Here is a 23,317-nt window from a genome sequence, read left to right on the forward strand (position 1 = left end):
CCATTTCTTGACTATGTGCTGCCATCTCATTGTACCACACTGATAAAAGGCTGATACAACCTAGCTAATGGAGTCAGGCATGCACAGCGATTGTGTTTTACAAAGAGGTGTTTTCAATTTTGAACCACATGTTTTCGTTTCTTTGCCTGCTGTTTGTGATGGCTCTTCACATAACTGGAGCTAGTGTACTCAACTATTTTAAAGGTATTCCATTCCAGATTCCTATATGGCAGCCTGTCCACTGGCTGCTGTTAGTTCCCAGAAGTACAGATCCAGGTATCTCATTTAAAGCAGAGCTTCAGCACATTTTTTAAAGATTTTCCCAGTTTTCCCTGCTTGTACTGGCCTCTTTCAGCTTACTACACATACTAGGTGTTAGGTGTCCCACTGTCATCTACCGTAATGCTGCATGGTGTTACAGACAGTCACTGCTCCTTCAGTGCTTGCAGACCCAGTCACAGTGCTCTTTATGTCAACCTGCTCCATAATAAGAGTAACTTGCAGTTCACGGTGAGAAAATCACATAAATATCTGTGGTACATTCAGTATCAATACTCAAATTTTTTTTACCACAGGCAACATTTTATAGGCCTTCAGTTGGTATAGAGCCTATAATCTACTATAAAGGATTTTTTTATTTCCTTAACTCTCAAAGGATCACTAAGAGATAAGGTCACAAAATTCAAGAACGGTGTTCCATTTTTCACTGCTAGCGAAAACGTGGCCATGTTTAAGACTTGGCTGGTACAGGCTAACACATGATTCAGACATTGTCACGTTCCTACGAGGTGAAGCTTTGACACCTTGTTCAAGATCAACAAACCTACTTAACCACTTCTCCCACACAACTATTAACTTTGGCCTCAGAACTGTTACACGTGCCATCTCTGAAACTCTCGCTTCTTCTCTGGTCAAGCATGGACCACCCCATCTTTAAAATCAGATTACAAATTCACACCTATTTTTCTTTCAGCTCCTCTCCCTTCACTAACTCATTACTTTCAGTATCATATCAGTAGTTGTTCATGTGGCTCAATAAACTCACACACCAGGTGTGCGGATAGAAACTATGGAGAGAAATTATGTCTGCTAGTTCTGTTGTGCCACCTGACAACATTTACCACCAAACTATTTTAATAGCATAATTTTAAAATTTTTAACTGTAAGCCTGGATGTGAAGTGTTTGCCAGTTTTCATGATATAAATACTCCCACCATGACTGACTTCAAGCGACAAAAATGAAGTTGCTGAATGCGGGAATGGGAACATGTAGGCAAACTGACTCTTGGGAACCAGTGCAAAGCACTGTACCATGCTTGGCACAATTGCTGATTTACTGAATATCAAGCTTCCCTTCTAATATGCCCACCTGTTACATTTTTGACGAGTTTCAAAAATGTCTCTTTTCAATTTGGCTCATTCTAGACACATCTATCCAGTGGAATAGTAAGTTCCATGAGGAAAGGTGCTTTTCCTGTCTATTTTCTTTACTGCTGTATCACAGTAGATAGTTCTGTACCCAGAGTAAACACTTGGAAAATGTTTGCCAAATGAATAAACTCTCAATAATTTAAATATAAGAAAATACTATAAGTATCCAATAGAAGCTGTGATATGCCTCCCATCATAAAATAAATTTAACTTACACATGTGGGAAATAAAATCATAGGGAAAAGAACTGTAAAATTAAAAGTTATCTTAGAAATTATCAGGTGCAATCCCTTCGTTTTATTAAAAGGGAAAACCTATCCACAGAAGTTAATTGACAAATTAATTGACATAAAGTCTCACAGTGCCAGAGAGAGCCTAGAACCCAGGTCTCTTGGTATCTGGTCCAAATCTTTTTTGGCTAGATAATCATTAACTGTCCCTTGGGTTATTACCTATTTGAGCTATTAACCTGTTGGGAAGCTGCTAACATTATGAAAAGCAGATTTTTTCATTGGTTTTCAACATTAATATACAGTGCAGAACTGCATTTGATATACTATCTAATAAAAGAAAAGCCAAGCTAATCATAAGATATCAGTGACAAAGAGAGACTATAATTATAAAGTACAGTTCTCTATATATCAAATGACCTTTTTCTCAGCAAAGCATCATAGGAGCTGAGATTAGCTCAATTTCTATATTCACAACATCTTTAAATTTGGAATCACCTATGAACTCAATTATCTTGGTTATTATTCCCTCTAGCTGATCATTAGTACAGAGGTCATATAAAATTAGTCCTTATAATGATTCTAGAAAGATTCCAAGATCTTAACTCAGAAGCATAAGCTTAAAAAATGGCCAAGAATCTACCAACATTTTATAAGATTTCAATTATTTATATATGTTATACATACAAGTATACATATGTTATATATATATTTTATTGGGCTAACTAGAAGTGTATCTCAATTAAGATCTTATTAAAAACACATAAGTAAAAATCCCAAATATTGTCTAAAGAAAGATTTTTCTTCTAAGAATCATAATATCCTGTACTGAATTTCTATAAATGAGTCAAGTAGGTTGACAGTCTCTAAAGTTGTTTCTATTATGAAACAGATAAGTAGAATCCAAATGTAAACAACTGACCAATAACATATACACATAGTGAAAATTACAGTATTTTAACAAATTACATGTTAGATATTTTTCTCATGAGAAATTCTTTCTCTATTTCATTATTTGCTACCATTTTTAAAATCCACAAAAAAATAAATGTGCAAAAGAATCATAACTCCTTGAAAATGACTAAGAACACCACTCCCTCTGTTTCTAGAGCAAAGTGAATATTCGAAGATAACTTCAGGAGGTTAAGTTCATTAGCCAATATTCCCCTAACACCTAAGGCAGTTCTCTGATATTTTTCAGTATGATCTTATTACTGTCTAATTATCCATATTGCTTTTCATCCTTTTTGTTAAACGGAAATTCACAGAAGCAGTTTAACCTTTCATTCAGAATCATTAAATACACCCCCTTTCACTGATAATTGGCCTCTCTCCTTTTTTATTTTTATACCATCTTTATTGAAGTATAATTGCTTCACAATGGTGTGTTAGTTTCTGCTTTATAACAAAGTGAATCAGCTATACATATACATATATCCCCGTAACCCCTCCCTCTTGTGTCTCCCTCCCACCCTCCCTATCCCACCCTTCTAGGTGGTCACAAAGCACCGAGCTGATCTCCCTGTGCTACGCGGCTGCTTCCCCCAGCTATCTATTTTAAGTTTGGTAGTGTATATATGTCCATGCCACTCTCTAACTTCGTCCCAGCTTACCCCTCCCCCTCCCCGTGTCCTCAAGTCCATTCTCTACATCTTATAGCAGGTTTCTTAAAAGGACTTTATTTGAATGTAGTGTCTCTGACATTGTCCTCAATTCTTTTCATTCTTTCTTCTTTATTCTGCTCTGCTGTAGTTATTTCCACTATTTTATCTTCCAGGTCACTTATCTGTTCTTCTGCCTCAGTTATTCTGCTATTGATTCCTTCTAGAGAATTTTTAATTTCATTTATTGTGTTGTTCATCATTGTTTGCTCTTTAGTTCTTCTAGGTCCTTGTTAAACATTTCTGGTATTTTCTCCATTCTATTTCCAAGATTTTAGATCATCTTTACTATCATTACTCTGAATTCTTTTTCAGGTAGACTGCCTATTTCCTCTTCATTTGTTTGGTCTGGTGGGTTTTTACCTTGCTCCTTCATCTGCTTGTGTGATTCTCTGTCTTCTCATTTTGCTTAACTTACTGTGTTTGGGGTCTCCTTTTCACAGGCTGCAGGTTCATAGTTCCCATTGTTTTTGGTGTCTGTCTCCAGTGGCTAAGGTTGGTTCAGTGGATTGTGTAGGCTTCCTGGTGGAGGGGATTAATGCCTGTGTTCTGGTGGATGAGGCAGGATCTTGTCTTTCTGGTGGGCAGGTCCACGTCTGGTGGTGTGTTTTGGGGTGTCTTTGGCCTTATTATGATTTTAGGCAGCCTCTCTGCTAATGGATGGGGCTCTGCTCCTGTCTTGCTAGTTGTTTGGCATAAGGTGTCCAGCATTGTAGCTTGCTGGCCGTTGAGTGGAGCTGGGTCTTAGCGTTGAGATGGAGATCTCTGGGAGATTTTCGCCATTTGATATTACATGGAGCTGGGAGGTCTCTGGTGGACCAGTGTCCTGAACTTGGCTCTCCCACCTCGGAGGCACAGGCCTGATGCCTGGCCAGAGCACCAAGACCCTGTCAGCCACACAGCTCAGAAGGAAAGTGAGAAAATAACAAAGAAAGAAAACAATTTTTTTAAGCTATTAAAAATTTAAAAAAAAATTAAGTAATTTAAAAAAAAGAAAGAAGAGAGCAACCAACCCAAAAAACAAATCCACCAATTATAACAAGTGCTAAAAACTATACAAAAAAAGATAGACAGAACCCTAGGACAAATTGGTAAAAGCAAAGCTATACAGACAAAATCACACAAAGCAGCATACACATACACACTCACAAAAAGAAAAACTGGGAATTATATATATATAGATATAGATATATAGATATCTTTGCCCCCTAAGTCCACCACCTCAATTTCAGATGATTCATTGTCTCTTCAGGTATTCCACAGATGCAGGGTACATCAAGTTGACTGTGGGGATTTAATCCGCTGTCCTGAGGCTGCTGGGAGAGATTTCCCTTTCTCTTCCTTTGTTCGCACAGCTCCTGGGGTTCAGTTTTGGATTTGGACCCACCTCTGCGTGTAGGTCGCCTAAGGGCGTCTGTTCTTTGCTCAGACAGGACTGGGTTAAAGGAGCAGCTGATTCGGGGGCTCTGGCTCACGCAGGCTGGGGGGAGGGAGGGGTACGGATGCGGGGCGAGCCCGCAGCGGCAGAGGCCAGCATGACGTTGCACCAGCCTGAGGCGCGCCGTGCGTTCTCCCGGGTAAGTTGTCCGTGGATCGCGGGACCCTGGCAGTGGCGGGCTGCACAGGCTCCCGGGAGGGGAGGTGTGGACAGTGACCTGCGCTTGCACACAGGCTTCTTGGTGGCGGCAGGGGCAGCCTTAGCGGCTCATGCCCGTCTCTGCGGTCCATGCTGATAGCCGCAGCTCGCACCCGTTTCTGGAGCTCGTTTAGGTGGTGCTCTGAATCCCCTCTCCTCGCGCACCCAGAAACAATGGTCTCTTGCCTCTTCGGCAGGTCCAGACTTTTTCCCGGACTCCCTCCCGGCTAGCTGTGGTGCACTAGCCCCCTTCAGGCTGTGTTCACGCAGCCAACCCCAGTCCTCTCCCTGCGCTCCGACCAAAACCCAAAACCCGAGCCTCAGCTCCCAGCCCTGCCCGCCCCGGCGGCCGAGCAGACAAGCCTCTCGGGCTGGTGAGTGCTGGTCGGCACCGATCCTCTGTGCGGGAATCTCTCCACTTTGCCCTCCGTTCCCCTGTTGCTGTGCTCTCCTCCGCGGCTCCGAAGCTTCCCCCTTCCGCCACCCGCAGTCTCCGCCCACGAAGGGGCTTCTAGTGTGTGGAAACCTTTCCTCCTTCACGGCTCCCTCCCACTGGTGCAGGTCCCGTCCCTATTCTTTTGTCTGTTTTTTCTTTTTCTTTTTCCCTACCCAGGTACGTGGGGAGTTTCTTGCCTTTTGGGGGGCCTGAGGTCTTCTGCCAGCATTCAGTAGGTGTTCTGTAGGAGTTTTTCCACATGTAGATGTATTTCTAATGTATTTGCGGGGAGGAGGGTGATCTCCACGTCTTACCCTTCCGCCATCTTGAAGGTCTCCCTGGCCTCTTTATTAACTGATTTCCACCCTTGATTTACTACAAATCTTTTTTGTATGCATTTTGTTAATAAATTCTTTACCTTCTTTCAGTTCAACACACTGTCACTGTTAGCAAAGCTTTCCTATTATTTCTTCAAGTTCTTACTGCTCTTTAAAGATCCTTTAGTAGAATAATACATTTTTAATAAACCTGGAATATTTTAATGATTCATATTTAATTCTACAGTACAATTTATGTGAGACATACTACTCACACTTAAGTACTTCCTATTGTATTGTCTTAGTACTCTACGGTAATTTTCCCGCAATCCAAATACACAAATCTTTGCAATGTAACTTATGACCTCTAAAAACCACAGTGAGCCGTATTACAATTATCATATCCGTAGCCAAATCAAACTGAGTCAGCTTCTCTGTCAGCAATTTCAAGAGCTATACAATTTTTAAGAAAGTGAAACCTATACTTATTGTGCCTTCAGTAAATATAAATGTGACCTCCGAATGTGAGTAAACCTGTCACTAGATTATGCAAAGAGTTACCTTTCATAATAATGGGTCATTGAGGCGTCTCATTAATGTAAATAAACAATTACCAAAAAAAAAAAGTATTCCTGTTCTTCTTGGAAAGAATGTTTTCCTTAACTCCAAAACACTGATAAAGTTTGGCGATCGCTTTAAGCCCTTTCCTTTTCTTATCAGCCACAGACACATTTCCCAACAACTGCCACCCCCTCTCCAAAACAGTGCCTTTTTTTTTTTTTTGTAAAAGGGAAAAAAAAAAAAGTGGGAAGGTAGCTACTGACCTTAGATCAAATAAGGTGATATTTAAGTTTCATTTTGAGATTTCTTTCACATTTCCAGGACCTAAGCTATGGAACAGAATATGGGATCTAGGATCATTTCTTTTCTAAGAACAAGTGCACAGTGTTGACTGGTAGGAAATGCATCTGAAGTTGACAAAAGAGATGGAGATAACCAGAACAAGATTAACCATTAGAGCCAAAAACTCAACTCCCAGAATAAATGACAAGAGATAAAGAAATAAGGTTTCTATAGCTTTCTTATTTTGAATAATTTTAAACAGAAAGGAAAGGATTTCGTGCTCATCCTCTTATAAAATACCTGCCAACATTTAATTTTTTGATTTTCAATAACTTGAATAATTTCAACCTTAATAAGCACTATTCATCTGATCCCTTTGACTAAAAAAGCTCTGGTGTTCAAAGTCTCCTTATCTATTCTAAAATTTCTGTTTAATGTACCAACATGACTTCTCTTCTTTACAAAAATGTCAAATCAATTTTGACTCCAGCTTCAAAAGTATGGAACAATATTTTTTCAATATTCTGAGGGACTGATTCTTATGTCTAGCTCTCTAACAATTCCATCTGGATTCTAAAACTATTTTCATGCAATTTTTTAAATGGAAGAGATCTTAGAAATCAACTAGTCTATACCTCTTACTTTGCAGGTGCTAAGACTTGACCCTAAGCATAGTTAAGAAAACTCTTCCCAGGTCATTCAGCCAGTTAAAGTGATAACAGCTGAAAGTAATAAGACTTCCTGAAGCCTACTCCTATATTCTTGCACCAAGGAACTGGCAGGTAGAGGCTTACAAATTTGTTTTATGTAAAAGAAAATAATAACTTTTAATTAGTTAGGCAAGTAACTTAATAAAACAGTGTTTTTCAAATGCTTAATAAGAATCTTCTGTAAAAGTTCATTTCCTTATACATTCTAAGAGTAGTATTATAACTGTTTGTATCTTTTCATTGCTTAACACAATTTTCTATTGCCACTCTAACAAATTAAAACAAACAAAGGGGTTTAAAATTAAAACAACAGCCATTTATAATCTCACCATTCATCAGTACTGAAGTCTGTCAGGTTCAGCTGGGTACTCTGCTTAGCATCTCAGAAGGCCAAAATCAAGCTGCCGGCTGGTCTGGGCCCTTATCTAGAGACTAGGGGAGAGTTCATTTCCAGGATCGTTAGGTTGTTGGCAAAATTCAATTCTGTGTAGGACTGAGGTCCTCATTTCTTTGCTGGCTTTTGGCAAAAGTTCATTCTTAGTTTCTAGAGGCAGCTTGCTTTCCTCTGCTCACAGCCCAGAATCTCCAAAGCCAGCAAAAGCACATGAAATCTTTCTCCCGCTCCGGATCGCTCTGACTTGTTCCACTGCATCTTCCCAACTTCCTCCTCTGCCTCTGCTTTTAAGGACTCCTGAGATTACATTGGGCCCACCTGGATAACCCAGGCTAGCCTCCTCACTGACAACTGAAGGTCAACCTTAATTACAACCACAAAGTCTCTTTGCCAGTACGAGTTAACATATTCATGGGCACAATATCTCATCATATTCACTGTTCTGGGCATTACGGCATGGAATCTTGAGGACCAAAATTCTGCCTACTACACTTAGCACCTGTTTTATTGACATAACCTTAAAGATTTACTTTTTTTTTTTAACAGATCCTATTGTTCAAACTTAACAACTCTAACAAAAATGTAAATTTTCACCCCTAACATTTATACGTCCATTTCCAGGAATGGCTCAGATTGGCCCTGCTTGGGTCCAATCACAGGGCCAGCTTTGTAGGGATATAACCAGTGCAATCACCCATGGGCCTGGACTCAGAAAAGCCCCACACTTGGGGCTTAATTAATACTCTTCAGGTGCTATCTTGACATTCTTAACACTTTGTTTTGTAAGTAAATTCCTATAGAAAATGGAGCATGTACTGAGGGTTTGTTTGAAAAAGAGTATATTTCTCTTTCATTTTTGCAGAATAGTTCCAACAGGTACAAATTCTAGGCTGGGATTTTTTTTTTCCTTTAGCACTTTAAAGATGTCATTCAGTTCTCTCCTGTATCCCCCCAATTGAAGAGTCAGCTAATATTTTTGCTTCTTTGAAGGTAATATCTTTTTATTTTTCCTTTTACGAGGTTTCTCTTTTTTTTGGTTTTCAGTGGTTTGACTACCTACCCTGTGCCCTAATTGTGGTTTTTCACTGTATTTATCCTGATAGGATTTGTAGTACTTCTTGATTCTGTAGGTTGATATCTTTCATGAGTTCTACAAAATTCTTAGCCTTTATTTATTCAGGCTATTCCCCTCACCCATGGCCTAGATATTTTCTAGCTGACCTATCAACCAGTTCACTATCCTCCCCACAGCTGTGTCTAATTTGCTGTTAAACTCATCTACTGAGTCCTTCACTTCAGTTATACTAGTTTTCATTTCTAGAATTCCTTTCAATTCTTTTTCTAGATTCTGATTCTCTAATGAAATCCATCTTTTCATCAATTTTTAATACATTGATTATAATTATTTTATAGCCCATGTCTGATAATTCCAAAAGCTAGAACACTATGAGAATGTTTCTAATGATTGTTGTTTTATATTTTTTTAATCTTGGTCCTGGCTTGCGATAGGCATGGTTTATTTTTACAGAATGTCAGATACTGTGTTTAAAACTTATAGACTCTGCATGATGTCTCTTGTTTCTGGCAATGACAGACAGTTAAAGGAAAGGCAGATCACCTTAAAATCAACTGAGTTTATCAGAGCCTGCATTTCAATTTTTGTAACTTAATAGTCTATTTCTAGTTCTCTGTAACTCCTAGGATGTAGCCCTTCAGGGGTCCCAATTAAAAGTTTAGAGTGTTTTACCAGGGTCCTGCATCTTCCTCCCTGAATTCTAGTTTGTGACCTCTTAGCAATGTGAAACTGCCAAAAATTATGCTCAGCATCTCCCATCTTAGCTGCCACTGCTTGGCTTCTCAGCCTCATAGCCCGTACTGTCATTAAGTGACAAATAACCCAAGGTGAAAAGTGGCACTGAATACAGGGCTCACCTCAGTGTGTTTCTCTTCACTCTGGGATCTTTGCCCTTTTGTAGTACTACAATGCCTGTAGATATTCTTTTTAATATAGCTTTCTCATTTTTTCAGTATGGGCCTTAGCTTGAAATAAACTAATCTATCATACCTGAAAGTGGAGATCAGATGTTGCTGATCTTAGTGGCCTCGCTTTATGTATGAATCCATATCTTATCTTCCAAAAGTATTAAAGACAGGTTGACATACCTATGGGATAGTTTATTTTTCTGTGTTTTATCTTCTGCTTGAAAGCTAAACCATTTACTTCTTAAATTTTTCAATTATTTCTCTGTTAGAATTATTATTTCAACTTATATTCAAAATGTTTCTCCTTAATAGTTCAAGCTGGCTCCTTATGTATAACATATAAGGTGTATTTGGGAGCATTTGGGAGCACCTTCACTGTAAATGCTGTCTTGCACTTCTTTTTTTAAATAGGGTAACAGTGTTCACAGAGACTGGATTTTTTTCACAATAAGTTACGTAAGTACCCACTATTTCAAAGAATGCTGCATGTATAACTGTTCTTTGACAACTTCTAGTCATCTCTCAAAGCATATAAGATTTATGAAATGGGTTGAGCAGAAGCTATGGATATCTCCTATAGTTACATTACCATAAAATCTCAATAATTCAAAGTTGAAGTTTATGATCACTGAAACATTTCTATGCTATAATTTGAGCCTGAACTAAGAAAATGTTTTATTGTATAATTAAATATATAAAAATTGTGAAGGCAGTTTATCCTACTCAAGAAAGGAAATTGCTTTTAAGGACTACCTTAAGGGCACCAACTTTCTGTATGCCCCTGAAGAGTATTTATAAAATCATTTAATCTATATCAGACAATAGCAACAATACTTACACTATCTCATTTTTTAAGTATTATTTGTAAATATACTTAGTAATGAATGCAAATTATTATGTGTAATTGAAAGTGCCAAAAACTAAATCTATCATCAAAACAAATTGCAGCCCAGGATTTCACGCTCCAGCATTTTTACTATCAATTAATTAAAGACAAAAAACAAAAACCTAGGCACTTCTTCCTACCTATAGAACCTTTCTTTGAAAGTCATGTTATTTATAAATTTGTGTTCCTGAAATGTACGATATTAACTACAAACTCAAAAAAAAAAATTTGGCTCTAAACCAAAAAAAAACTAGGAATAAGTATAGATAGACTAGTATGACACTAGTAATCACAATTATATTCTCCCAGCTCAACAGATTAACTGGCTTTTAATACAATTATAGGTCATTATTCAGTATTATCATTGCCCTGGGCATTTGTTTCAAAACATGAATTTCGTATTTTAGCAGACTGCAATTAATTTCCCTTGGTGGGTCAAGGGACCTTTAAAGATTTATGAGCACTCAAGACACAAAGGAACTAACACCTTCCCCCCCCACCTGCACCCCAAGGGCTCTATTCCATTTTATCTATTTCCCTGGCACAGTTCTTCATAACTCTTTGCTCATATTTACTGCTACAGATGTAGCCATCACAGTCAGAAAATGGCAATTAGTTTAGCATGTTGCAAATCAGCTGTCAAAATTGTATGCAGCCTGTATGTTCATAATAAAGTATTATTGCTATTAATAAAGAGACAACATTTCAGGAACCACTGTATCAGAAATTTCATTACAGAAATGGGAATAATCTGATAGATGTAGAGATACAAGGGTCTGCATGACTTCTTTGCTAAGAATGAGTAAGTATCCTCAACCAAACCATCACCACAGTATACAAAGGCTTTATAGTTTGACAGTAAAGAACACTGGATTTGATGGGAAGCCCTTCAAACCTTCGCTCTTCCATTTACCAGCCAGCTCTATGTTCACAAGCAAGTTACTTAACCTCTCTGTACCTCAGTGTTCTCATCTATAAAATAGGAATAACAACAGTACCTACTTTACTGGGGTTTATTTTAGTGAGGATTAAATAAAAATGAATGTAGAACTAAGCCCAGTGACTGGAAAACGATAAAGTCAATAAATATTAAAAACACATGGAAAGATGCTCAACATCACTAATTATTAGAGAAATGCAATCAAAACTACAATGAGGTATCACATACCAATCAAAATGGCTATCAACAAAAAGTCTACAAACAATAAATGCTGGAGAGGATGTGGAGAAAAGGGAACCCTCCTACACTGTTGGTGGGAATGTAAATTGGTGTACTCACTATGGAAAACAATATGGAGGCTCCTTAAAAAACTAAAAATAGAGCTACCATATGATTCAGCAATCCCACTCCTGGGCATATATCTGGAAAAGACAAAAACTCTAATTCAAAAAGATACATGCACCCCCATGTTCATAGCACCACTATTTACAATAGCCAAGACATGGAAGCAATCCAAATGCCCATCAAGAGACAACTGGTGAGATATATGTAAGAAGATGTGAGTAGAAAGATACACAAACACACACACACACACACACATACACATACACACAATGGAATATTACTCAGCCATATAAAAAGAATGAAATATTGCCATTTGCAGCAACATGGATGGACCTAGAAAATATCATACTGAGTGAAGTTGTCAGAGAAAGACAAATATTATATGATATCACTTACATGTGGAATCTAAAAAATAATACGAATATTGCAAAACAGAAACAGATTCACAGACATAGAAAACAAACTTATGGTTACTAAAGGGGAAAAGGAGGTAGAGAGGAATAAATTAGGAGTATGGGATTAATAGATACAAACTGTATACATAAAATAGGTAAGCAACAAGGATTTACTATATAGCACAGGGAACAATATTCAGTAATAACCTGTAGTGGAAAATAATCTGAATCACTGTGCTGTGCACCTGAAACTAACACAATATTGTAAATCAACTATATGTCAGTAAAGAATAAATAAATAAATGATTTTTTAAAAACAAAGGGACTTCAGTACTACAAGAAAAAAAATATTGTGGTTACTTTTTTTTCTCTTTGTAGATTGCATGTCTTTTTCCCTTTGCCTTTGGACTTGATCATCCCAACACTCTCACCAACACAGTGTTTTCCTGTCTTTGGGAGTCTGCTTTGCTTCATAGGAGATACATTAGTATTTTTCCACCTCAGACTTTAGGATCTCATCTTAGTTCACCTTAGACACACTCCAGGAAAGCAGCAGTGTACAATGGAAAAAGGTTTAGACACAGAATTTGTCCAACTGAAACGTAATGTATGTCACATAGGTAATTTCAAATTTTCTATGAGCCACATTAAAAAAGGAAAAAGAAACAGGTGAAATTAATTATAATAATATATTTTATTTGACTGAACATATCCAAAATATTAACATTTTAACAAGCGGCAGTAGCCACACTTCAAGTGCTCAATAGCCACATATGCCTACTATATCAGGCAATAGAGATTTAGAGTCAAATGGACCTGGATTCAAATTCTAGTTCTGCCAATTACTTGCCATTTACCTGCCAAATCTCAGTTTCATCACACTAAAAATAACTATGTCCACAAGATTTACTGTATACAGAAGTAGCAATATAATGTTGTACATATGAAACATATAATGTTATAAACCAGTTACCTAAATAAACAATAACTTAAAAAATAAATGTCTAGGGCCTCCCTGGTGGCGCAAGTGGTTGAGAGTCCGCCTGCCGATGCAGGGGATACTGGTTCGTGCCCCGGTCTGGGAGGATCCCATATGCCGCGGAGCGGCTGGGCCCGTGAGCCATGGCCGCTGGGCCTGCGCGTCCGGAGCCTGCGCGTCCGGAGCCTGTGCTCCGCAACGGGGGAGGCCACAACAGTGAGAGGCCCGCATACCGTAAAAAAAATAAATAAATAAATAAATAAATAAATGTCTACCACCCACAAAAATAAAATAATAACTATCTCCAGATACTGTTATGAGAATTAAAATGGCATACACAAAGAACTTAACGCAAGGCCTGACATACAGGGGTGCTCATTAAGTGAGAATTCCCTCACCCTAACCTTCTACTGTAAAACTGAATGCTGGCTCAATACAGAATAATCTGTGCCCTAGCCTTATTTCCTTCCCTTCTGCCCCTACTACTAACTATAGCCTTTTCCCCCACCTTCACAGCTCTACATCCTGGCTTCCTAGTATCTATAAACTTCACTGTGTGGACTTCTAGAAGCCATGGAACCTCTTAGTCATGACCTAAGTATGTGGTCCTAAGAAATGAAGAGACCTGTGCCTGAAAACTTCCTTCTCCTCTGACCCTGTCTCATCCATCTCCCCAGCAGTTGCCACTGCTGCAGCTTCCCCGGCAACTGCCATCAACAGCAATGCTTCCTCACCAGAGACAGACTGACCCTCCAACACTGAAAAGGATTATTCTACAAAATAACTGGCCAGACCCTCCAAAAGTGTCAAGGTCAAAAAAGATAAACAGTGACCAAGGAACTGTCACAGATTAAAAGAGACTAGAGAGACACGAAAAATAAAAATGAAATATAGGATTCTGGGTAGGATCTTGGTATAGAAAGAGGACATTAGTGGGAAAACCAGTGAAATTCAAACAAGGTCTGTAGAGTAGTTAATAGTATTATATCAATGTCAATTTCCTGGTCTCCATAATTGTCCTGTGGTTGTGCATAATGTTAAAATTGGGGGGATATAAGATGAGTAAGGTCTGAGGAGCTAATGTATAACATGGTGATGATAGTTAATAACACTGTATTATATAACTGAACTTGGCTAAGAGAGTAAATGTTCTCACGGAATGAAATTTCTTACAATAGAAGTCTGCTCTGCTACATCCTGTGTTCCTGTAACATGAATTAGCTCATAGGCAACTGGTGAGAAAGAATGGAGAAAGAATTTTCAGTGTAAAGCAGAAGCTGCACTGGTTCACATCCAATTTTCTTCCCAGATCATTCATGTTTTGCCTCATTAATAATAACAGCTGAAGGCTAAGTACACTAAAGGCAGCAAGCTAAGAAGGAATCAGTATTATACATTCAACCTTTCTCCTAGAAATGCTTAAAGCAAGGTTAACCGGGATCTTTGTTTTCAAAAAAGAATAAAGTTATAAATAAATAAATAAAACAAAGTAACACAAAACAATGAGCTGAGCATACATCTCTGGGATCAGTACATTTTATACAAAGCTTGCAATCTTTCCTCTACTTGCAACTTCTGATAATAATGCCCCTGGCCCTTGTAAATATAGATAGCCTCAACCCTTCTTTATATAGTCTTCCATCAAGCTACCTTCACCTTTTTTGTTTTAAGTAAAATCCGACATTTACTGCAGTGTTTGTTTATTAGAAAGTTCATATGTCTTTTAAATGGTGCTATTGGAATTGGTGTTATTTTCATTAGTGCTCTGGTTACAAACATGCATAAGCCCTAGTAACTTAAGTATGAATTTACGAACTACGTTTTCCAGAAATGCATATATAATATTATCGTAAAAATGCTGCATTTCCACATAGTCTGAATACATAAAATGCTATCCGAGGATAATTTAAAATATAAACTGTCAAACTACCTTGTTTCCAAAGATTACTTATATATCAATAAAATGTGTTATTAATACCAATATTATATTTATCATATTTTATATTTAGCCATAAATTCAAAATTTAGTCATGCATTTCCGTATTAGTCACACATTTCTTACATAGATAGGATACTCTAATGTAAGGACATGTGTCTAGAAAGCATTTTTGTTCATAAAACTAAAAAGATACTTTAAACAGTGTCTTTTACTATATTACATCATGCTAAAGAAGATTTTAGTATAAGACTTGGTTCATAAAAAGAAAGCAACAATTACTGCTTAATGATTATTTGTTATTAAATAACATGATACCAATCACTAAGCATTCTTATATGTAAATAGCTCCTGCTAGCAACAAGCATTATGAAAGAAAATTTGTGTTATTTGTACATGACAGAGATATAGCACAATTAACTCATTAAAAATACAGTTCAACTGAAGTAGCTACAATTCAGTATATCAACCTCAATTTGAATACACTATTTCTGAAATTAATTTATATAATAAATATCAATTACTTTAATATTTACATAAATGAATAGTGTTCTCTTTTTTACATAGTCTATGATATGCTAGGGTACTGTTATGGACCCATGCAACCCTGAATTTTAAGGAGCCTTTTTTTTTTTTCCCAACTACCTATTCAAATTCACTGTGTTAGAGATAGTATGTTTCTCATAGAAAAAAGTTACTGCACGATTGTCTGCTTATAGTGTGACCTCTTTCACTTGGGTGGGTATCCTCTCCACCACTAAGCGAGGATGTAACCTTGTCAAACCAAAGGCAAAAGAATAATGAGTGCACGACAGGCTAACCCAGCATGGAAAGGTTGTTAAGGAGGTTGCATAAATAGTTCCCCGAATGACAAAATAAAAGTATACTCCAAAGAGTAGGTTAATATTAAAGAAAGCATGAGAAGCATTTAATTCCCATCCTTGGATGGCTGCCATACAAAACTTCACTCAAATTTATTTCATTAGTTACTGACCAGATTTACTTAATATGTTTTCAAATCTTGGTAGAACAGGTTTGACTGAGACACATTTAGAAAATATCTATTTCCACAAAGTACTAGCCAAAGGTAAGTATGAACTAGTAGATAACGTTTTGCTTTTACCAATTATAAATTATCACCCAACAAAAGACAATCATTCCAATTCAAGAATCAGAACTATAAGTTGGAAGTCTTCACCAAACAGGATTTTACTATCATTAAAACAAGTAACAGTAACTGCTACATTAATTGCCACTCCAAAGCACTACCTGACATAACAGGGAATCATATTAAAACATTTTTATAAGTAGCTGAAACCAGCAGAAATTAGGCAAGTTCTGTTGCAGTCTTCTCAATGTAAATTTACTTTTAAAATAAACAAACAAATCTCAAGCATGTACTAGGACTATCATTGTGTCAGTTACATACATTTTGACATTCCTTTTCTACACTATGATTGGAATGAAATTTTTGTTCCGGACCAGTCTTAATACTTTAACAGAGAAACAGTGCCACCTTTTGGTCCCAAACAAAAGCCTCCAGTCTACTAGTCTTCCAAACTTCCTTTTTTCAGTTAAATTACCGATATATATAAATGTCACTGAATTTCATGTCACAATTATCATCGTCTAGAAATATTTTGTAGCTACACAAGCTAATAAACCATGAGAATAACTTAAGAGTTGCTTCCAAAATGTGGAATTTCAAAATTACCCAAATACCAAGTTCATGTACTCTAGATCATCAATATAATAATTTCTAATCAACATTTCATTAAACACGTTCTGCCAAATCCAGGTATGTAAGTCAACTGATATATTTTAAGTATAAAAGAAAAATCCTTTCTTATAGCACTGTTACATTTCAAAATTGATTTTGAAAAATGCATTATATCAATATTTTAAATGGACCTATTAATTTCATAATTGACAATATGGTATAAACAGTGAATTGCTAGTTAAATCAGATAATTATAAATAATCTTATATATGAATATAGTATGTTTCTGATTTACTTACACTAATGACACAATGTCACCACGTTGTACTTCAAAATTCCTCACTTTCCAGTGGTTCAAAAGCACCACATCAGATGACTGGCTCCCCCCAGGATTTAAAGAAGGCTAAAAAATAAGATGAAAGAGACACATCTATCATTTGTATTTTTCATTCTTCATGGTTCCTTGCACTTCATAGCTGTAGTGCAGTGCAATAAAACATTTCTAATATGGTAGCTTTCAACAAATTGCTGTTCTAAAATAACTGTAAATGATGAGTTTTCAAAAAGGCTCGTTGGGATTCTTCACAGAGAACCAGAAAAAAAAAATACATTACCAATACTTATTTGAAAGGAAAACGTGCTAGATTTTCAAATCTTTACTAAACTCCAACAAAGAGCATGGAAACCTGTAAGAAGAATTAAAAGGAAAAAGTGAATCAAACCTCCCAACAAAATATCCAGATAGGATCTAATTCCACAGTAAGTACACATTATCGTTCCATCTGGAGAAAAGAAGAAATAATCTCAAATCAACCAGGAAAATACCCATATGAAGAAGTAAAGGGACCAGAAGAAACGAGTGATGGGATAATCTTGGAAAATATGGGAATTTGCCGATTTGACCTCTCTTTTCTCCAGGGAGCATGCAACAAGGGTCCTGGCTCCAGTTTAAGCCTAATAAGTAACCTTCACCTTAAGATTCAGACAAGTCTAGATGTGCCTAAGGATTGATGGGGCAAAAACTGAGAAACATTTCGTGTAAGAATTCACCTGAAGGTCAGGAATCATCTAGCCATAAAAAACTGACTGAGGAGCCATAAAGCCAACATACCTGTCACCTGGACAGGGGTGCAGAAAAAGCCAATGGATATCAAGTCTGAAACCTGATGGTGGACAAAAGAATGAGAAAAAGTAGGAGAGCTTTTTCACCATTGACCCTCCAGGGTCTCTGAGAATGTCATAGGGGAAACAGCAATTTCTGCGGTGGTGGGAAAGGTACCAAACCACAGCTGAGGCACTCCACCTTCACAGATGGTGGTGGCCGCAAGAGGAGACACAGCCACAGCAACCAGGGCAGGAGCGAGGAAAACAGTGCATGCCAGACAACAGCCCGTCCCTGGAGCAGTAGTGACATATTCTTTTTTTAAAGATTCCTGGTATTACTTGTAGGTTCTACAAAGCAGATGTGGGCAAAGCTGTGGAAATTCTGCATGGGGGCTATTATCATGATCTTATTTTTGACTCCCCAGATTTTTTGTGGCCAAAAAATATTGGTTATCCTTGGGGGTCTCAAACCCTTCTACAGCTTCTGCAACTCCTTTATGCGATAATGCCTAAATATCTCTAACTTTAGTTTTGAATTCCCTGCTAATCATCACTTGACTATCTGACATAAAATTCAACATGATTAAATGGAATTTGTCATCATTTCCTACCAAAACAATTTTCTTCCTTATTTTCTTACATACTATTTACCATTTCCCCAGTCAACCAACTTAAAATCTTAATTTATCTTTTTACTTCATATTCAACCAGTCACCAAGCTAAAGGGATTTTCTTTTCATAATATTTTTCACTAATGGCCCATCTTGTCTCCTCTCTACCAACATATTTCAAGCACCAGTCATCATATAACTTCATGCACCTATACTAGTCAGTCTCTCATCTCCAACTCAAAAGTGCATTATTCTATTTCTTTATAACTATAAAATCTTAAGTTACTTAACTTTATTATACTCCAATTTCCCTACTAGTAAAATGGTGATATTTAGTAACTATTCTCTAATTAATAATTAAATAATAATAATAGCCAATACTTGCCGAGTACTTACCATGTGCAAGGCATTGTTCTAAGGGCTTTACAAATATTAACTTATTCGGAGAGACCATGCATTTAAAGTGCTTAGAATAGTTCTTAGCCCATAGTTAAGCTCTCAATAACTTCTATTATTGATATTACTAAATCAAAACTTTAATTAGAGGTAGTTTTGTACCCTTTCCCCAGGTTCCTCCTCTGGCTCTATCCCTAATAAGGAACAGAGCTGATATGGCAGGATAAATCCAAGGGGCTTTGTTGGGCCACGGTGCTAGGGTATGGAGCTTTTGCCATCACACAGTAGGGTTAAGCTAAAAGTCACGCTTCCATAGGGGTTTATTCTTTCTCATCCATATTTCTCATTCATATTCTCTATTTCTTCCTCTCCCTCTCTGTCTTTGAGTTCTGTATCTTGCAAGTCCTTTCCCCTTATTTCTTTGTATTTCTCTTCCTACATAATTGATGTGGCAAAGGTGGCCTGGGGGAGACCACCTGCACATAAAGAGAAAATCTCCTTTCCATTGCACTTGCACTGGGCCCGCTTTTCCTTGCCATCAGAGTAGCGAAGAACAAAAGTGATTTAATTATTTCCAACTGCTCTTCCTTAGTGTCCTTTATTGTTTTTCAAAAATTTGTGATTACAACTCTTAATAAGAAAGGCATTTTACACTTTACCCAATACACACATGCATGAATACACACATCTGAAAAAAATGCCACAAAATAATAATTACCTTTGCTTCAAACACCCTGATATTTTCTTTCTCTCTTAATCTATGTTTTTAAAATTCTGTCTATAGCCAACCATATTAATTTCCCATCCACTGTTATTGATTTGAAACCTACAAATAAGTTGTAACCCACAGTGCTAACACCATAGCTTTACATGATTCTTCTTTAACCATTATCCTATGAAGGCTGCTTTCTTCTGGAATTCTACCATCAGTTCTTTCATCTCTGCTTTATATTATTTGCTTAGAAAAGATCATCAATATTCTCAGTTGCAAATACCACCCATATACCTATGACTGTTAAAAGTAAAGTCCCAAATCACTTCCTCCTCTATACTCAATACATAGCACTGCATACTACAACACTTCGCATACTGTGATGTCAGTTTTATTTACCTGTCTCCACACCTAAACGGGAAGCACTTTATCCATTATTGTGACCCCTAGTTAAATTTATACCCTACCCCCCAACTGCATTTCTGAAATTGTAGAACATAATTCTAATTGGTTGCTGGGCATCAAATTTGATCAAGCCGTTCCCCTACTTAAAATCCTTCACTAGCTTCCTGACACTACCAACATGACTGTCTTCAACATAAAAATCAAGAGACAGGGCTTTCCTGGTGGCACAGTGGTTGAGAGTCCACCTGCCGATGCAGGGGACACGGGTTCGTGCCCCGGTCCGGAAAGATCCCACATGCCGCAGAGCGGCTGGGCCCGTGAGCCATGGTCGCTGAGCCTGTGCGTCCGGAGCCTGTGTTCTGCAACAGGAGAGGCCACAACAGTGAGAGGCCCACGCACCACAAAAAAAACATAAAATAAAAATCAAGAGACATATGATCTGCAGGACCCTACCAATCCCCACTTACATGGTTCCTACAAGTTACACTAAACCACAAGCAGTGCTCTCTATACACAGGTTAGTTCCTCACACTCCCAAGGCATCATCTAAGCAAAATTCCTGCCTGAAATGTTTCCCCCTTTCCCTCTTCCCACAATCTGTTTAACTCATACTTCAAAACAACACTTGAGGGCCCCGCCCTGTTGCCACGTTGTTCCCTTGGTGCTGGACGGGAGCAACTGCAGTCGGACCCAGGCAGTGCCGCTGATGCCTCCTGCCCGCCGGGCCCTCGACCCTCTCTCTTTCCTCACTGCACCCGGACGGGCTGGCCCGGAGCTCCCGGGCTTCCTCCGTGTGGCCACGAGAAACTCCCTGCACTCCTATATTGAGCCTGGCACAGTGGTGAACGGCTTTTCCTGCAGTCCGTGTCCAAGTGGATCTTCCCGACAGCCCTAGAGATAATGATGATATTTGAACTGAACAATTAAGGGTTCTGAAATCAGAGATTTTGAGATTAAAAATGGCAGGAAAATCATTGCTTTTTAAAGTAATTCTCCTTGGAGATGGTGGAGTTGGGAAGAGTTCTCTAATGAACAGATATGTGTCTAATAAGTTGGATACCCAGCTCTTCCATACAATAGGTGTGGAATTTTTAAATAAAGATTTGGAGGTGGATGGACATTTTGTTACCATACAGATTTGGGACACGGCCGGTCAAGAGTGATTCAGAAGCCTAAGGACGCCATTTTACAGAAGTTCTGACTGTTGCCTGCTTACTTTTGGCGTCGATGATTCTCAAAGCTTCCAGAATTTGAGTAATTGGAAGAAAAAATTCATATATTATGCGGATGTGAAAAAGCCCAAAAGCTTTCCTTTTGTGATTTTGGGTAACAAGGTTGACATCAGTGAGCGGCAGGTGTCTGCAGAAGAAGCTCAAGCCTGGTGCAGGGACAACAGCGACCATCCTTACTTTGAAACAAGTGCAAAAGATGCCACGAATGTCACAGCGGCCTTTGAGGAAGCAGTTCGAGGAGTGCTTGCTACCGAGGATAGGTCAGATCACTTGATTCAGACAGACACAATTAGTCTGCAACGAAAGCCCAAGCCCAGCTCATCTTGCTGTTGAAGTTAGAGAGGTTGCCTGTGCGATCTAACCAGCTCATACACTTGCACAGACAAGCACAGGGTGGAGACGAGAATTGGTGTTTGCAGCGATGGATCATGTACTCATAAAATTAAACTAACCATATTACTGCCTTGTTAGTGGGTGGGAGAAGGGACACATCCACTCACAGGAGACTCTATTTACTCAGTAATGGCACCTTACATTTATAAGTTGTAACGGTGGTCTAATAATGTTTAAATATGTATGTTACAGAGCTAATAAATGAGATGACCAAGACTTTATAATTAAAACAAAACACCTGAGTATTCTAGAAGTTACTGTTTTTTCCCTGGGAAAATGGAGAACTACTTTTTCTATGTGTATATTTTTATGTAATTAGCATTCTGTTCCTGGTTCAGGGAAAACATGTCCTAAAGCAATAATGTTAGATATTAAAGATTAAAATCCAGAAAAAAAAAAAACCTTGAATTCCGTGAGGCAATCTCATAGGAATTCTTTCCTATCACTCCTTATCTCTCCTCCCCATTCCCATCTTCAGTCTCCATTTGGTGATCAAAACCCCCAAGTTCCCCATCAAAACCTGTGACTACTGCTATCATAGCAGTTTTAAGCACATATTATAATTATTGGATTGTCTCTCTCTCCAAGAGTCTATAAGCATTTTGAGAATAGATTATTTCTTATGTCTGTGTTCTTGATACGTGGGCAAGTAAGGTTGTTAATAAATTTTAGTGGAAAGAATTTTTTAAAAATCAATTAATGAAATTTCCAAAGACTCCCCAAATCAACATGCCCAAAACAGAGAGCATATTCCATCCTAGCCCCAAAATATACTTCCATACTCTCCTCCTTAGTTAACAGTTTCACCACTCACCTTATCCTCCATACTAGAAAACTCTTGAGTCCTTCTCAACTTCTCTCTCCAAGTACCTATCACCAGACTTTCCCTCTTCCCAGAATGCCTTTTCCCTACTTGGAAAAATTCTGTTTATCTTTCAAAGCCCAGCTCAGATGATAGTGACTTCTCTGTGAAGCCTTAAAACAAAACACAACAAAACTTTAAGTTCCCTTGCAGAAATTAGGAAATTACATCCTGGTGCTCCATGGTTAGGGACAGAATAATCCCTATAGACTCAAATCTTAACACTTGCATTCATCTTTCCCTTACAGAATCAATCATCTACCAACTTTTCTAATGTCAATTGTTAGAACCAAAAGGTAATGCATTGTAAACAAAAGATTTATGTAGGGGAAAAAAAACCCAGAAGGAAGCACGTCTAATTTCAAGCAGTAAAATATTAGAATCATTAGTCAACACCTGGAAGACCTTGTTTGACTTTTAAAAAGGAAACAATAGTTTTCTTTTACCTTTTCTCTCCTCCTCAAGGCTAAATTAATCATTCCCCCACCTGTGCTCCCTTAGCAATTTAGGTAAACTTCAGGGATAGCTCTTAAAACCTCATTACAGGCATCTGCCTATACATATGACTCTTTCACTGTAAGTTTCTCAGTTGCAGGAACCATATTTTATTCATTTTTGTATGCCCAATCCCAGAACAGTGGTTGGAAAATAGTATTTCTATACTTTGAGTTTAAAAGATTAAAGGTGTTTGAAAGCATATTTAACTAAGATGTTTCCCAAGCAATGTACGTATTCTAAACAATGTATACATCTCTTGGAC

At 37.8% G+C, this 23,317-nt stretch overlaps 1 protein-coding gene and 1 pseudogene across 2 annotated transcripts in view; one reads left to right on the forward strand and one right to left on the reverse strand.

Moving 5' to 3' along the window:
* Nucleotides 1-23,317, reverse strand: part of IMMP2L (inner mitochondrial membrane peptidase subunit 2) — a 901,323-nt gene that overhangs the window by 795,001 nt on the left and 83,005 nt on the right. For both annotated transcript variants that reach the window (XM_060108457.1, XM_060108458.1), the window contains exon 4: nucleotides 17,142-17,245. In XM_060108457.1, coding sequence (XP_059964440.1) covers nucleotides 17,142-17,245 — 104 coding nt within the window. The remainder of the gene's footprint in view (nucleotides 1-17,141; nucleotides 17,246-23,317) is intronic.
* On the forward strand, nucleotides 21,030-21,635 carry LOC132496280 (ras-related protein Rab-9A-like; annotated as a pseudogene).

This window comes from Mesoplodon densirostris, chromosome 9 (assembly GCF_025265405.1).
Source record: "Mesoplodon densirostris isolate mMesDen1 chromosome 9, mMesDen1 primary haplotype, whole genome shotgun sequence".
In the NCBI taxonomy this organism is placed as follows: domain Eukaryota; kingdom Metazoa; phylum Chordata; class Mammalia; order Artiodactyla; family Ziphiidae; genus Mesoplodon; species Mesoplodon densirostris.